General features: G+C 38.4%; 1 protein-coding gene across 7 annotated transcripts in view; it reads right to left on the bottom strand.

Annotated features, from left to right (window-relative positions):
* ROS1 (ROS proto-oncogene 1, receptor tyrosine kinase) overlaps positions 1 to 17,879 on the bottom strand; it is a 71,834-nt gene that overhangs the window by 41,243 nt on the left and 12,712 nt on the right. For 6 of the 7 annotated variants that reach the window (XR_011725290.1, XM_071741101.1, XM_071741096.1 and 3 more), the window contains 14 exons: positions 16,036 to 16,158; positions 14,916 to 15,100; positions 13,961 to 14,058; positions 12,921 to 13,432; positions 12,084 to 12,296; positions 11,154 to 11,264; positions 10,426 to 10,607; positions 9,324 to 9,515; positions 5,162 to 5,262; positions 3,400 to 3,614; positions 2,914 to 3,071; positions 2,104 to 2,266; positions 996 to 1,258; positions 56 to 119 (listed from right to left, as the gene is read on the bottom strand). Coding sequence is in view for 6 of the 7 variants with exons in the window: in XM_071741101.1 (XP_071597202.1) it covers positions 56 to 119; positions 996 to 1,258; positions 2,104 to 2,266; positions 2,914 to 3,071; positions 3,400 to 3,614; positions 5,162 to 5,262; positions 9,324 to 9,515; positions 10,426 to 10,607; positions 11,154 to 11,264; positions 12,084 to 12,296; positions 12,921 to 13,432; positions 13,961 to 14,058; positions 14,916 to 15,100; positions 16,036 to 16,158 (2,580 nt within the window). In the remaining variant the exon portion in view is untranslated. The remainder of the gene's footprint in view (positions 1 to 55; positions 120 to 995; positions 1,259 to 2,103; positions 2,267 to 2,913; positions 3,072 to 3,399; positions 3,615 to 5,161; positions 5,263 to 9,323; positions 9,516 to 10,425; positions 10,608 to 11,153; positions 11,265 to 12,083; positions 12,297 to 12,920; positions 13,433 to 13,960; positions 14,059 to 14,915; positions 15,101 to 16,035; positions 16,159 to 17,879) is intronic. The other variant, XM_071741098.1, reaches the window with a different exon arrangement.

Raw genomic sequence — 17,879 nt, 5'->3', positions numbered from 1 at the left:
TTTTTTTAGCAGCTATTACAGGCACATCATGAGATAGCTTCTAAGTTACCCATACCTGATGAATTCCTCTCTGCTATGTCAGACAAAGGTCCTGGACCCACAGAGGTGAAGGCTTGCACCTGTGAGACACAAGAGTGTTATATATGTTAAGCAGCAGCATAAATCATTTTATTTGAGAGCCTGTAAAGTCACATTTAATGACAGAACCAGAAGCAGATCCCCTGGCTGCTTAGCTAGGAACATATGCATGTGCTCTGTTTGACTCAAGGATGTGCTGGTCAGCTCAAAGGTGACATTCAGGCCTGGACCATGGCCATGAACAGGTTTTTAAGCAGTGGCCCAGACAGTGACAATTCATGCTGCATCTATCAATGAGAGCTCAAAGGCCATCAGACAGTCTTTTTTCCTCTCCCAGGATGGAGCAGTTCCTACTGTTGGTTGATGCTGCAACCAACATGGTGTTCTCTCTCATCAGCACACAGCTTATTGCATACCCTCTTTTTTTTTAACTTGTATTTCAAATACACATTCTGTGTGTTCCCAATCTTTCATCACAATGAAAACATGACCTCTTGGCAAGTCTTAATACAGAAGACTCTGTTTAGGGAAGTCCTTGCAAGTCCTTGCATTTCTGCAGCACTGGAACTTGACTTGATCTGTGGCACTGCTTTAATAACCAAACACTCTCCATCAGATCAACCAAATCTGTGTTTAACCTGCAGCTTTTGATGGTGGCTTTGAGAGACCTCTAGAAAAGTATCTTTTTTGTTTTATCTCATCAATTCTGTTAATAGTTTGGCATTGATTTTTACCCTGTTTTGTGAACAATGCAACATAAGCCAGGTATTAAAAGGTGAGTCTGTGAATCAGCAATTCCACTGGCAGAAATTACAAGTTCTTGCTCCAGAACCGATACCATCTCCTAAGCAAACATGTCAGGCTGCACTGATAACATCTACCATCTATCATGAGATAAGCTCAGTATTTTTTCATACCTGAAATCTCACTGTGAGGTTAGGAAGCACATCCCTTAGAGAAAAGAACGTGAGAGTTGGTTTGACGTTGCTCACATTCCATTCTGTAAAAGTGTCACCAGTGCCATTCTGGCTCAGTTGCTGATAGTAAACCCTAAACTGTGTTAATACTCCATTGGCCCTTTCAGGCCTGTTCCACCTGAACTCCACAAGGGCTTTCTCATCACTTTTATATAAGTTATTTTGTAATACGTATATTCTAGGGTTCAGAGGTGCTGAAGGAACTGTATTAAGAAAAAAAAAAAAAAAAAAAAAAAAAAAAGAAAGATAAAAAAACACAGAATTAAGTACTCTTATTAAAACACAAACTCTACGTCAGAATTAACTGTTTACATTTTGAGCCTGAGCTTTATAATCCCAATGCTGGCAGAGACAGATAGCAATTAGTGATGTATAAATTAGAGAAGAATATCTAAAACTTCATGCTAATATATTTGTTTTCCAATGGTATGTAGGTATGTGATTTTAACTTGCTTAGCAAAAAAGGAACTCTATGAACAAAGACAAATGTACTCCTGCACTCAGACTGGGACATATCTACTTAGCTGAGTTCTGTAAGTAACAATAGCTGCAAAAATTTTTACAGTATAGAGCAATCCATCCCCCCTCCTAGCCACTTCAAAATCTACCACAGCTCATAACCTTTCTCAGCATTCCAGTCACTCAGTACTATATTTTATCAGACTTAACTTTGACCTGTGAAAGTGCAAAATTAAGCAGAGAAGTAAACAGCAAAAAGGGCATAACCTTTATTAAAAACTTCATATGGTTAATATATTACACGCAGCCTTTGATCATCATTGCAATGGATCTGAATTTCTTACTCATAGTCACAGGCATGTGGTGGATATATTCTCATGCACTTTCTGTTCCAAATTCTACTGCTGCACCTGTGTGCATTTAGGTGTGCAATATATAGCAGCCAAAGATACTCAAGAACATGTCCTTGCAACTCTGCCTACAGCTGTCTAGCTCTGGAAGCTGCTCATTTCTCTCCAAAGCTTCAGTTGCTGCGAGACCACGTGCTCCCAGTACCAGTTACAGGGGAGGAATGGGATTTTTCTGGTACCTCCTTCAGGGGCTCGAAGGAGCACAGATGTTGTTGGAGCCGTGCCCCAGTATGTGTATGGAGTGACAGAAAAATCGAAGAGTGCAAATGGTTCCAGCCAATCGACATGGTAGGATGGCACTGTCAGGTTATGGGGATGGAGGCACCGTTCACTCTTCAAAGACTGTGAATGACATAAAACAGAATAAAATAAAACAACACTTTTTTCTTTTCTTTTTTTTTTTTTTTTTTTTTTTTTTTTTCCCTTCAAGAAATGCCTTGAGTTTTAAAAAAAATTCCCCTCACCAAGCTGGTCAACTAATTCAAAGCAGAGCTGCTCCTCCTGTGAGTGATCATTTTTTCACCAGCTCCTGTGGCACTGTAGCAATGTGTAGCAATCTGCTAACAATCTGCCCTATGAATTTAGAGAACAGCTTGCCAAAAGTGCTAAAATTAAGTGTGGGTGACAAGATTTCACATTCAGGCAAAGGCTGTCCCACTGGCAGTTCAGAGGACACTCGTGTCTTGGAGTTAACTGTGAAAGGCTTTCTCACACTTGGAGCACTGGGAGTCCCTCATCCACACTTCAGATCTTTGCAGGTAGCCCCGGGGCTACTGCTAGACCCTGTGTTCCTCCCTTGCTGGCCTCAGTGATGGAGAAACAGGACAGCTTGGTTTGTATTTACTATCTAGTTCAGTTGCTTGACCAATTTGTAAATGCTGGAGGAGAAACAAAGTGTATTTCTGTTTCAAAATAGACACATCAGCAAGTAGGTACAGTAACACAGGTTACACAGAGAAAATAAGGAGGGATTGCATGAATATCCTTACTTCCAGAGCTTTTGATCCCACTCGGTAAAAGACAGTTCCCCATTCCACATTTGGAGAGGGACTCCAAGTGATGTGAAAACTTGAAGAATTTCCTTTAATCCTAAAGGAAGACTTTGGCACTGAATCTGGAATCACATCTGGTGTGGAAGAAAAATTTCCTGTCCATATAGAGGGGAAGAAATAGTAATAATTTAAAGAATATGAGCAACGGATAAACTTTTCAAACCTGACGTAAAACATTAAGGTGCTGCAGAGAATACTGGAAGCTGTCATTAGAAACAATGAATAACAACAATATGCATTCTTTTTAGCATACCCATCAGCTATTATAACTGCACATCATCCATGTATAGCCTGATACATTTATTAATAAGTTGCCGTTGTTCTTATCTTTTGTCAAATGACTGAAGAACTTTGCGACTGAAGAGTTGAAGGCTGACAGTGAATGCTTTTATTGAGGGGTTTAGATAAAAAAAAATAATGTACCTGGTAAGGGTTTAAGAGATGTGTGAACAAGGGTAAAGGCTGCAAACTCTGCTGGCTGTGAGAAGGGAATGCTAAGGCTCTGATTGACTTCCTGAGTTGTAATGAACTGAAGACTATTAATCCAGAACAGGCGACCACTGTAGTACTCCAGTGCACCCTGAGATATTTCTGAAGTGCTCCATCTTGCAAACTCTGTGATGATGGCATTACCACAACTGTGAAAACACATATGAAATAAGCCCACTGAAAACACATGTGTAGAGAGAACAAGATTTATGCAATGTTTGACACACTGGTAAGTCTCCCATTATTCAAATTCTAAATAATTGTATAGGAGGCAGGAAAAGAATTTTAAAAATTTGTTTACATTCTCTACAGCAGGCAACCTTTCAGAATGGCACAATGCAGGAGCATCTGCAAAACAAAGCCTTCATTCCCTTGATTTCACTTTTTTTTTTTTAATGGCTTAATATTCTGATATACCGATGTAGGCAACAGAATATTCTGAAAAATCAGTCCAACTTCTCTGAGCAGTTCCCCTGAAGCAGTGGGGTCTGCTTCACAGCCTGAGATTTGTTTCACCTCATTAGAGCAGGTTCCCAGGTGAATTTGACCTGCCTAGTTTCCTTGACAATATTCCATTATTTTTTAAACTATGTTAACATTGTCCTCCACTGGCATTACTAGTGATTCAATCTGCCTTGCTACTTCTATGTCAAAATTTACAGGCCCTTTTTGATCCCAGATTATCTTCTGGATAAGAGATTAAATATGTTGTAAAAGGCATCGTTTTACCATCTCATAAATGTCTTTCAGCTTAGACACATGCTATCCATAACAGATTTGAAAAAGCTTTGACTCGCCATCAGGTCCATTAGGATGGATTATTTCTAATCTCTCCATTTTGGCATGCCAGGGACAATGATTTATGGCTGCCAATTGGTTCACAATAGAGCTTCATGTTCTAGCTAGAACTAATCAACGTATTTTGGTTGTCTAAACTCCTGTCATTAATCATAGCAAATCTAAAATCAATCAGAAAATTCAGCTGATTCCACAAAAAGCCAGCCTATAACATTATGAGCTCATGTAAATACTAATACTGCTTGAGAGAGGTTAAATATGATGTTTGCAAAATAAATAAATAAATAGGCAGCCTCTGTATGAAAAAGTGTAAAAATGCAGTTTCATGAGTGCAGTTTCATAATGCACTTAACACTTACAGAAAAAAATTACTATTTTCCTCAAGGTCTTAATATGCATTCAAGATGACCCACAAACATGCATTTGCTCTGGGTTTGTTTGTTTTTCTTTTTAAAGTTGCCCTACAAGAATGAAGGAGACATTTCATGCTCTGGATGCTCAAGAAAATATTCTGAGTACTGACTGCTCAGGTGAGAAAGTGTATTCGGTTCAACTCCTAAGCTCCATGCAAGATGAACAATTTAAAGCTCTAGGCACTTGAAAATTGTCTGCTGTTGTGACTGCCAAGATAATAAAGTCAATAAACAGTGATTATTTCCTAAAGCTAAGTTTGAAAAATTAAGATGTGACCTAGTTCAGTTGAGCATCCAGGTTGTATTTCTCTTACTGTAAATCCGTGTTAACAACATCTCAACATGTAGTTTGACATAATTCAGGTGTGACCATTAGCACTTTTATTTATATTAGTGTGACCAGAACTGAACAAAATTTGGTTTTAGAGAGTAGCACAAAAATTAGAAAATACAGACCTTCTTACTTCTGCTACACATTTACTTACCCTTCTTTGCAGAGAGAAACTCTGTATAGATTTAAGTATAGACTATCTTGCAAAACCCAGTAAAGAAAACCATAGGTAAGATCCAATGTTAAACCAACCACCTGAGTGAAAAAAAAAAAAAAAGTCCAAATTTGAACGTGCATTCACTTCTGTGGTAGAAGTCCTTAAGCATAACGGTTGTCTAGACAACAACATCAGCTCTTTGGCAAAAATATTATTGGAAAAAATATCATTACAACTATGAATGTTTCTTCTAACACAAGAAGAATTAGTACTAGGAAATAATCAGGTCCTTGGTGGAAACCTATTTATAGCAGCTGATTATTTTCTAGAGAGCATCTTACGAGCATCTGTCACAGTGTTCATCCCTGGAGTATCTGAGCACTTCAAATATGATGGCAATAGTGTATCAAGTGATTAGTGGAACTACCTATCAAAATTTCCAGAACACCTCTGGTATTTTGATATTCTTTGCCAGAAACAGGTGTTTGATATCCAGCCTGAAAGTCAGAATCATTTTTTGAAAGAAGTATTTCAGAACTTTTGACTTTGTTTTCTAGCTTTTATCTGATACATAGAATATCTAATGTGTTGCATTATTAAAGGAAAATTCATGAAAAAAATTTATTGATGTATTTAGTTAAACAGGAAATTAAAATATTTACACGTTAGTAAATCATCTATTATTGGATAAATAGTGATAGAGGAAGTGAAATAAGCCTTCTGCTCATAACTTCAGTATTTCATCTTCATCTAAACTAAGTGCAGGATTTTTTGGGGTGTTTTTCTCATATTCAGAATAGTTTTCTTGCTTTTTTTCAGTAGACAACAGATTAAATACCACATGCAAAAATAATAGAAGTCAGACATCTAATAATCTGTTCTGTGAGAAAGAGAGTTTCCTTCCAGAACTTAATCTGCTAAATGCTAGCAAGTTCATTCTATGTCAGGTCATTAGCATGGTTTACAAGTTGAAAGGGCCCTCTCTGAACATGTTTTCCAGCAGCTTTCAAACTTCTCATCCAAACATTAGTTGCAGCTATTCTTTTATAAGATTTATTTCTATTTTGTAAGTGAAACAGTTTGTTGTTTTGGGATTTTTTGTGGTTGTTTTTTTTTTAACTCTTCATTAATAAACTGCAGAAGATGATGACAGGAACGCAAATGCCGTATCACTTAGTTGTCTGTTGGTCCTTATGTAATCACATTCCTGACATATTTCTGTTGACATTGTGTGACAGAAAATCAAGATTTGAATGATTGCTCCTGTAGGTTTTTCTGTTAAAAATATCTTGCAATATGTATGTGCCTGAGTGCATATTTAATCCTGTGTCAGATTTTATCCCATTTACCTATTCTGCCTCCCATACTCAACACTAAATTTGATCTTCCTGAATCTACCCTTTTTTAAAAAACACTTGGATCTTCTTTCCTTGCTCTACATTCTTTCTGCAACTATTACAACTTCCATAGATGTGCCCATCTTCTTTCTGCTGATCTCTGTATCCCCATTAATAAAAGGCAAAGAAATATTCATACCATTCACATTCAGGAGTTACACAGTAATTTAACACCTCCCTTTTGTTATGCTTCAAAAATAGACAAACTTTTTCCATTTCAAGAGAGGTATCAATCTCTGTACATGATATGTAGTTGTGATCATGCAATGTAACTCCATATCATAAGACAGACCATATATTTAGCTACTTGAAATACCCCTTGACTAGAAATATTAAGAGGCCACACCTAGAGGGTTCTGACCATTCCTGCATACAATGGATTTTGCTGCTCCTCTATAAATTACTTTTACCCCAGATATATTGAATAGTGTAAACAACTTCCTAAGTGCTTTGGAAATTCTCTGCCAGATCCTAAACTGGAATAAATCAATCAAGCTATGTCTATATGCATCTCCTAAGCTACTGATTGGAAAATAAAATTATTGTCATAAAGACATCTAGTTCCTGCCAAAGAAATTAGATCTTCAGAGTTCTGCCTTCATATTTGCTTAGGAAACCCATCATCATTATAGTAGTGTCTTCTATTCCAGTCACTCAGACTTCAAGCTAAATGGAGATACAGCTATAAACTGCTGAAGATCGAGTACTGACCAGCAATTATTTATTAGAAAAACAGCTAATACCAGTAAGAACCAGTTATGTAGAGAGCGTTCTAAATGTTGGATAACGGCAGTTAACAGTTACATCTGTGTTTTAATATTGAGGTAAGAGATACTTTTTTTTAGGATAAAAGACTCTATTGTGCAAGGATGATACATATTATTACTTGTGCAAGCATATATTTACACCTTCATCTGGGAGAGTAATGACAGCTCTTTAATTCCACCACTAAGGAATGTTGTAGTGCCTTTTTTTTTTTTTTTTTTTTTATGGGTTTATTTTGGGTTTTATTTTAATAAAGAAACACCTGTCAACTGTAGCTGGTCATTTCTCAATCTAGACATTTTTACTTGGCTTTTTTCCTGTACATATCATAGCAGGAGGCTGAGTTCAGAAAGTCAGTGCATAGATTAGGGACAGCATAGAAACAGGAGAGGAGATGTTTGTTTGTAGGAGGTGTGAATAAGTGGATGGTTGAAGGGTGGTATCACTGACACAGAAAGGTGCAGAAAAAAAAAGTGACAGGAGCAGACAAGTAGTCTTATTGCTGCCAAGGTTCCTGAAAACAAGAACAAGAAATTTAAGGTTAGCATGAGGCTGTTCAGAGAAACAGGTAGTGAAGCAAGAGAAGGGCAAGGAAGGTGATATTCACTGCTTGCAATAAACTTCAAGTTGTCAGTCCTTTGCAACAGATCAACCAGAAAATATGTGATAAGTATAAATGTGCTGCTGAGCTTGGACAGCATTTATCTTCCCATGAAAAGAGTCCACACCAGCGTATGGAAAATACGGTGACCTTTTGCAACAGAGACATTTCTTGATAAGAGGAAGGAAGGAGGGAAGGAAGGAAGGAGGGAAGGAGGGAAGGAGGGAAGGAAGGAAGGAAGGAAGGAAGGAAGGAAGGAAGGAAGGAAGGAAGGAAGGAAGGAAGGAAGGAAGGAAGGAAGGAAGGAAGGAAGGAAGGAAGGAAGGAAGGAAGGAAGGAAGGAAGGAAGGAAGGAAGGAAGGAAGGAAGGAAGGAAGGAAGGAAGGAAGGAAGGAAGGAAGGAAGGAAGGAAGGAAGGAAGGAAGGAAGGAAGGAAGGAAGGAAGGAAGGAAGGAAGGAAGGAAGGAAGGAAGGAAGGAAGGAAGGAAGGAAGGAAGGAAGGAAGGAAGGAAGGAAGGAAGGAAGGAAGGAAGGAAGGAAGGAAGGAAGGAAGGAAGGAAGGAAGGAAGGAAGGAAGGAAGGAAGGAAGGAAGGAAGGAAGGAAGGAAGGAAGGAAGGAAGGAAGGAAGGAAGGAAGGAAGGAAGGAAGGAAGGAAGGAAGGAAGGAAGGAAGGAAGGAAGGAAGGAAGGAAGGAAGGAAGGAAGGAAGGAAGGAAGGAAGGAAGGAAGGAAGGAAGGAAGGAAGGAAGGAAGGAAGGAAGGAAGGAAGGAAGGAAGGAAGGAAGGAAGGAAGGAAGGAAGGAAGGAAGGAAGGAAGGAAGGAAGGAAGGAAGGAAGGAAGGAAGGAAGGATGCAAACACAAGCATGGCACAGTTGCCACCCCCCTCCCTCATCCACACAGGCAAAGGCTGTCTCTACACCAGCACTTCTGCAACACCCCTGGTGTCCCTGGCAAGCTCAAAAAATGGCTCTTTCAGGACCTGTGAGTTAGGGAACATCACAGAGGAGGCAGGATGCCATGGAGCCCCAGCTCTGTATTTTGATGGGAAATCCACAACTGACCACCAGACTTAAGCACTGAGGAAAAAGCAAGTATCTTTCACATATGGAAAGGAGCAGCATTATATCCATAAGGACATCTTTAATGTCACATTTTGTTTCAAGGGTATGACTTCAAAAGTGCAGGCCAGAATTTTGGTACAGCTATTACAGGATATAATTCTTACCTTTTCAAAATGATATCACAATAGTGCAAGAAAGGCTTGTAATTTTGCTGGTTATAACATGCTACAAAAGCTGACTATATTAAAGAGATCTAACTACTAAAACGCACCTCCATATAAATAAAAAATAAAATAAAAATAAAATTTAGAAAAAACAACAACAAAACAGTCACCTGTTTACCAGAAAACTGTAGCTGCTCTTGTAACAAAAGATACTCATCTCCATTCAGTCTTGAGCTCTCCACCGAATACATCGTGGCCCAGTACAAGTAGCCATTTACTGAATCCACCACCAGATCAGTCACTAAGAACAAAACATGAGCCACAATATCCATATGGCCTCTCAGCACTGATTTTCTGTAGATCTAGGGACAAAAGAATTGCAATTTAGCACCACAACTAAATCATTAGCAGTGATCAGTAAGTAACTTTTCCACAGCCATTTATCAAAAGCTTACTCAAGCCTTAGGCTTTTAAAACCTAAAACATTTGCATTCAGAGTATAAGCATGAAGAATAAGGCAAAATTATTAGTTAATGTTTGCCAGAAAATAACAAAAGAAAAAGCTGAAATATCTCTTCCCCCCTGGCTTCCACAGTTTTGGCAGCCTTCTGTCTGACAGAGTTTCTCACCCACTTCATATTCACTATTTGCAAGTGTAAATGAGAGTGCAAGGCAGTGTGAAATCTGGCCTCCTAGCTCCAGTTTTTAAAACAGCTTCTGACTTTGCACTTACAAGAAATGAAAGGCATAATTTGACAGCACTGCATAAATTAGCAATGCAATTTTGAAGTCAGATACCTTTTAAACAATTCACATGTCAATGTTCCTGATATGAGAGTGTACAAAGTGCAATGGTAATTATTTTATCTGCAGTGATCTGTAAAATTTAACAGTTCAGAGGCCAATCTTGAAAATCTCTGTGTAAACAAAACTTGTCAAATTTTATTAAAACAAAGTCCATCTATTTCTTCACTCAGAACAACTTGGCAGCCTCAGTTTTCATGATCTTCACTTGTTTTTCCAGTGTTGAAACCAACAAAACTGATAATACTATAATTGATTTGCCTGATTTGCACCTGAAGTTCAGTATCCTGCATTAGTGATCAGTGAACATTTTGCTGCAGATGTTTGGAAAATCACACAGGGAAAGAAAGGCCTCCTTGTTCTACATTGTAATAGCAAAGGTCCAAATGCATCTCAGGTTGCAATAAGTAAGAATTATCTTCCCAAATATTGTTTTCTTACTCACTTGAGGGTTCTTTTAATACCTACCGTATTTGCTTTGCCAGCCCAGTACAAGCACTGACCCAGCCAATCAAAGGACAAGATCCTTGCATTTCTGATGTCAGATACATAAGTATTTTTAGTAGTATCCTCTTTTTTGTTCAATGGCCTCGTCTGAACTTCCCCCATGGAATTAATCCAATAAAGAGTGTCATTATACCAGTCAAGGTCTTGAAGAAAAAAGGAAAGATAATCAGCATTTCACAAATGTGTAAATAAAAAGAAATGTATTTTCTTTAAAAATAAAAAGTAGCCAGACATTTCAGGTTTTAAAAAACAAAACAAACAAAACAAAACAATACGAGTAAACAGACACAGTTAACAAGATAGACATTTCCTTATAGGAATATAATGTGCATATATAGTAAATGTATAGTTATATATGTGTATATATATGTACATACATATTCCCTGAAGATTATAAATGTATTATGTATGTTGGCATGCTGGAGATCAAAGAGTTCATTTCAGCTCTACTGTGATTGTGATGTTGTCAGTAGGGTTCCACTGAGGATTAATTTGATGAATAAAGTTGAAAGAAGAGGATGGACACAAAGGCTTTGGCTCAGGAAAGTTGGTTCACAGCATGGAACTGTATTCAAGGATAGGTTGCTGCAACAAAAGCTTTTTTCATTCAGTTCTGTTGATGAAATTTAGGGAGTACTAACAAATGCCAACAAGCTTGCAGAAGCAGCATGCATTTCATTAGTATTTACCTGAAACATTTCTTATCTGAAGATAAAGGAGTTCTCCTGGCCCATAGCTATCCAGCCGCTGCTTCCAGAGGCCCTCAGCCCCCACTGCCAAAATATATGGTTCTTTTTCAGCTGGTAAAGAAAGGAAATTGCAGTTGAACACACCATCAAGTAATTAATGTGTAAAATTTGTATCTCAAAAGCAGAGTTCCTTTTTCTGGAAAGTTACAGTATCACAGTTAAAAATGCCCCTGCCCTAAGGAATAACAGACAAAGACATCAAAATATCATAATTTGAGAAACTCAGAGATTCAAGACAAGTTTAGATGCAGAACAATAAAGCAATTTTGAACCCTATTAGATGCCTTAAAACCACTATGGATTTGGAGCTGACCTTACTGAAGTTTGTCAAAATTCACCCCTAATCTCAAGTACAGTGCCTTAAGCTAAAAGCTATTTTCCTTTCACACATAGAATTTTATGAGTGAACTAGGTTTCAAAAAACATTCCAGAGATCTAAAAATCTCAGGCATTGTGCACACATTAATTTCCCCAGTTATCTATGTTAAAACCAAGGAACTTCATCTTTTAGTTAGCCTGCAGTTCCTCATACGTCGTAATTAACCCATAAAGCACTGCCCAAAACACTTAAGACTAGAAAGTGCTCTACAGAGCACAGGAAAGGAATAAAACCTCACATGCATAGTCACTTGATAGTATATCAAATAACAAGTTTTATAGTATATTTGCATTTGAAAAATGCATATAAGTAGTAATAAATTCATAATATATAATGCCATTATTGTAGATTGAGAATCTTACTATTATAACTAAAACAAATGTACTTATCCGGTATTCTTTACTGTTTCTAGGACAAAACTTAGGCCTCAACACATGATAAGTTGTATGGATAACTAATTCTTATTTTCTCCTAGGGGAAGGAATTCTCACCTTCTTCTAAAGTGATGCCTCTAAATGACTCTGACCATGGCCCTTCACCAGCAGGAGACACAGCTCTGACAGATACTTCATATCCCGTGAAGCTGGTCAGGTCCTTCACTGTAAACCTGGTATCACAAATGTTTGAGGCAATCCATTCCTCCTCAGATGGGTGCTGAAAGGACACTTTCACATCATAGGTCCAGTTCTGCCAAGCAGATAGACCTGTGACATGCAAATAATCATGTTATTGTGGAGTAGCTCTCTGTAACAGAAAATACACATTCTTTCAGAATATTGTAGGTTTGGAGCAGTATTTCAAAGCTGCAAATATCAGAGGGCAATTAGGAAAAGAATAAGTTAAAATTTTACTTTTTATGGGGTTGGGACTAGCCAGGAGCAATGACTCAATCCTCCATGAAGAATGAAATTCAAAGAACAAAAAATTTCCCCACCTAGGTAATTTTCTTCTGTTCAAAGACACATCTACAGAGGACAGAGACTGTAGCACAGTCACTGATCAAAATTCAGTACATCTCTGGCCTGCACTGTCCATGTGATAGCAGAACCAACATTACTGCTATTTCATACCACACTTAAGAGGGACCCTTGCTTAAAATCCCTTGACGATGACAAACAAGTTACCAATATAAACTTGTATTAAATTAGCCAGAAAATTTCGCTATTATACTTGCAAATCTTAGGTTAAATTTTACAAGTTGAGGTAATCCCAAATGTCCAGCAGGATCTACTAGTGAAATCATCAAACCCCAGCACCAGGTCAAGGGAAACCAGGAATGTATTTGTCTAGAATGAAAAGGACTTTCAGGAAGAAACAACCGAACTTACTGGTTCCAATAGCGTGTTCAGGTGGTCTCCAGCTGACCACAGCTTGGTCCACTCCAAATAGCACCGTGACAAGCCGAGGAAGAGTTGGTAAAGGAAAAGGTTGAGTTGATGCCCCATAGAAGAGCAAATTGCCAAAACCAGAGTATTCTGGGTATGCCAAATTACAATCCACAATATACTCATTGAAGCTAGAACTCCCCATTGGAGACAACTCCTCACGGAAAACTGTCCAGCCATCTGTGACAGTAAATGTGTTATCATCATAAGCAAAGCTCTCCATGTCATTGAGTGGCACATGTGACCGCAGCATGTGAAATTCTGAACCATCAAGAAAACCTGACACAAAGGCCTGTTCTGTTTTGTTGAAGAAAACAAGTCTCTTAGATTGGTAGTTGATTATGAAGTCTCTCAGCGTGCTGGATTTCACTACTGGTGAAACTGTGAAGGTAGTGCCAGGAAAAAGTGGAAGGTTTGCTCTGTAGATGCCATCCTCCAGGAGACAGAAAATATAGCTGGCCATGGAGCAAAATAAACCCAAATAACTACAATGCAAGAACTGTGTAGATGAGTCACAATTTTAACAGCTCAGAGATGTGCCTGTCTTTATGCAGACAATAGGAAAATGCTTTGGTACTATTAATAAAGATCCTAGGAGAATTAAACACATTACTTTTTACCTTCTGGGGATTTGGCTGGCAGATTATTGGAGAATATTCTTCCATAATACCTCAAGTGTTAAGCATGGACATTTAAAATGCATAAAGCCTCATATTCATAAAAGCATGCAATGTCTGAAAACCAAATTTCTGCATTGGAAATACTTTGTGTTCTCAGCTAAGACTTTATGGAAGAAAGTGCCAAAAACAACACTGCACGGTGTCACTTTTGTTTCAACTGTTTTGTAGTTTGTTGCCAATTGCACTTTTGTTTTTGTAAGGCAGGAGTTTGAAGCAGGAACCTGGATGGCTAATGAAGTGAAGAAAATCAGAGAGAAGCTTTACAGCACCTTTGACACAAAGTGCTCAGATGATGACCCTTACCCATTATAGGGGTCAGCTATAATTTTCCGAGGGGATGTCACATAGAGAGGAGTGATGTCTTCAGCTGCTGTGCAGTTCTCTAAATGGCAGACATATATCTGGGGAATGAGAAGAAAACCCAATGATGCATTCATAGAGCATTTGCTAGTGAGCAAACAAGCTGACCTGAGATTCCCTCAGGGGAACTAGACAGTAAAACATCTCTCTCACAGTCCTAGGTCCTTCTGGGCTCCTGGTTTGTCAGTCACCTGAGTATAACACTCGAACCAATGTATCCATGACATCTTACCCTGGAAGAGCTGCCTGTCAGTCATTCTCCCTTTTAACTTCGTACCTCTAAACTGAAAAATTAAGCCTGATTTGGGGGTATTGGAAGACTGTACTTTGAAAACGATCTAGGCAGAGAAGGGAAAAGAAGGAAGTGCTTTTCCGGTCCTGGGACTTTTCTGAACCTTAAGACTTCTCTAACCTGCAATGGGTTCAGAAATCACTGCCATCAATCTATTAATCTATAGCTCATTTGTATCTTTTTTATCCTGCACCCTGTTTCTTGAGCAGTGAGCAAAAAGTCAGACATGTCAAGAAGATTTAAAATAATAATAATAAGATAAACAAACCAACAACCCCCCACTTACCTGTTAGGGCATTTTTCTAGTCCTTTGTGCATCAGAGGACTACAAAGGTACATGCAAAGCTGACCATTAACACAAGATATTTTATGAGTATGGAATCAAAGGCAGGGTTGTGATCTACATTTTTACTTCAAGTTGAAACTGTTGTTGTCTGACTTGTCATCACAGTCATGAAACACTTTCCCTCTTGAACAGCAATAAATCTATTTCTATAATCACATTTTTCCATGCATATCTGTTTATAAATGAAATTTTCTCATACAATATAAATCACAGTAATGGTTTAAATGAAATAAGAAATTCGTTAATCCCTAGAGCACTACCTTTTCATTCATGACAAAGTATATCCTCTGGTAAAGCCAGTCTACTGAGATGGATGTAATATTCCCCCAGCCAGCATAAAAAAGAGTTAAGTCAGATACATCAGACATATCTGCAGCTCCTTTCACCCAGATGGAATTCCCCTCAGAAAAATAGACAGCTTGCTGGTAAAAATTCATAGAAATTCCTAAAAATAGAAAGATACATGCACACAGATGATATAACAAATAATTGCAGTTTTTCATTTACTTTTTCTACTTGCCTTAAAAAGAAGCATTTTTTGACGCTCAGCCCAACACGATTGGAGAAAGGTACCTGGCTTACTCCTCCACTTCTACTTTTCCTTCAGACAATAAGGAAGCTCTCTCATTTGCTACACGTGACATTATTATAAACAATTTGCCTTCAGAAAGATGCATAACATGCAAACAAACCGACAGTGATTGCCTGTCTCCAGGGCAAATAGATGCAATTTGCATCTCCTCACAAAGCACCATTCAGGCTAGAATTCAAGCTCTTCTCCTGTCAAAGGGTATTTAGTCAGGGGCAAAATTTCTGCTATCTTTGTGGCTCTATGAGTTTGGTAGATAAACTCAGATTTCCACAGTGTCTCCAAGGAACAAATGCAGCACCAGTTTAGATAAGAAACATTAGAGAGGAGAGTAATTTGAGATAATGTTGTCTGGTGACCTAGGCTACTAAATGCCTCCTTATAGAGCTCTGTGCTCCAGACTAGCTAACACAGTAGCATACTCTTCAGACAGTATCTTTTGACACTTTGTATTACTTAATTCTATTTCCCCATACTTGCACTGAGAAAACAGTTTCATTAACCACAGGGAAACATCTGCTTTGGCTTTGTCTTACTGCAGTTTAGATACCTACTACATAAAAGTCCAGCTCTTAACTATCTGTCTAAGTTCAGGGAAAAAAAAGTTGCACTGGGGAGAACAATTCACTTCTGCCTGGTGCCTGTCACTTCAAATTGGTCAAAACATATCCTCAAAGTTCCTGTTTCTCCCCATTGACTACAAAGATACTGCCTCTAGGCTAGGTGAGGTACCTTCTGTCCTTGGTGAGTATAGAGGTCTAAGTCATACTTGAGAGAAAAGGAGATTTTACCTGTAATGTTGTGAGGTATAATATCATTTTGCAGGCATTGAGCTGCTTCAAGGAAATGTTCCATGTATCTCTTCCTTAAAGACTTGTTTCTGGATAGGAAGAGCCATGTTGCTTTTTCCTTAACTAACAAAAGGAGAAATTCAGAATTAAGATAAACAACTGTCGCAGAGAGAACGATGTTGCTAACTCAGAAACACAGCAGAAGGGGGCCTATAAGAAAGCTGGGGTAGATCTTTTTACACAGTTGTGTAGCTAGAGGACAAAGGACAATTGTTTAAAATTTGAAGAGTAGAGATGTTGGCTAGACATTATGAAAAAATTCTTTCCTGTGAGGGTGATGAGATGCTGGAACAGATGGTCAGGGGGAGCTGTGGTTGCCCCTTCCCTGTCAGTGTTCAAGGCCAGGTTGGATGGGGCTTTGAGGAATGTGGTCTAATGAGAGGTGGCCCTGCCCGTGCAGGGGGGTTGGAATTAGACAGTTTCTAAGGTCCCAAACCATTCTGTGACTGTATGTACACACGCACTGATATATACACATATGTGCACATTCTCCCACTAGCAATGACTGGTTAAAACTTAAAATCTTTGAATGTTGCAAGTAGACAGGCTTCTTGCAATGGGTAAGAATGCACTGCATGACTTTCATACTATAATTTCCTTTAAGAGCAGTGAGTCCCTAGCGAGGAAAAGTGAGCTGGAGCAAATGAGGCCTTACAGCCTTCTGAGGAAAAGAAGACACAAAGACACCCATGTCACTCCAAGATCCAATGGAAGTGGAATATTTAACTCCCCAGGTCTCTTTGAAAACCCAGTCAAACTAGAATGTTATCTCACAGAGCTGGGTAAGAGCATAGCAAGTATGTTAATTTCATGTATTTCATCATGCTGAGCAATGGTTTCTTCAAGGTTCAAGTAGTTTCAGATAAAGATGATAATGGAATAATATTGTCACCTTCAAACTTGATAAATTTAAAATATGGTGTTTTGTTTTTGTTTTTTTTTAAATAAAGTCACAGACTTTGAAGTCAAGAAGGGGAGCTTTGGTCATATAAGCTGTCTTTGTTCTTATGCAGGCCCAAATAACTTCCATCAAACCTCTGGAAAAAAATCATATGTTTTCCTGGGCTATGCCTAGCTCTGGGAAAGACAGCTAGTCGTGCCTCTGAATCTAAAATCCCTGAAAATCAAGCACATCCTTAAATCAAAAGGGGGTTATCTTAATTTTTAAAAGTGGATTTTTCAGTCTGAATTTGGCTCATATCAGTGTGCAAACAATCCTTCCCTCTGTTTTTTCCCCTCTACTTAAACCAGCTGTCAGCTACCAGATATCATTTCCTCATATGAGTATCACAAGACTGTGATCAAATGCTTTCTTAATTCATTCCCAGATAATCTGCATAGATGGAGCTGCATGCATTTCTCACATGATGCACACACTGAGAGTCATTTCAGTAACCATCTCTCCAGAACTACAAGAGACCAATATCACTTCTTTATCTCTTTTCCAGTGGCATTTTTTGCAACTTAGCCCAGAGATGAGCCCCTTTCCCAGACTCTTCCTAAACAACATTTCTGAATATGATACAATTGTGAAGAAGGGTTGCTCCTGTTCTCATCAGCATGGAGAGGAAGTATATGCCAGTGCAATTCACAGGGATCAACTGAAGTATTTAGTGGTGACTCGTAAGGGGAAGCAAAATGGTTCCACACCCTGAGAAGGTAGGGGCTTGGGGGGGTAGGGTTATTTGTTTGTCTTCTGCATTAAATTAATTGGTTGGTAATCAGCATGACTTAATTAACACAGTCACATGTACCAGTATGGACTTTTCATAAATAGTACAAAG

This window comes from Heliangelus exortis, chromosome 3, assembly GCF_036169615.1.
Source record: "Heliangelus exortis chromosome 3, bHelExo1.hap1, whole genome shotgun sequence".
Taxonomy (NCBI): Eukaryota; Metazoa; Chordata; class Aves; order Apodiformes; family Trochilidae; genus Heliangelus; species Heliangelus exortis.
This window is presented reverse-complemented; position numbering and strand designations above follow the sequence as displayed.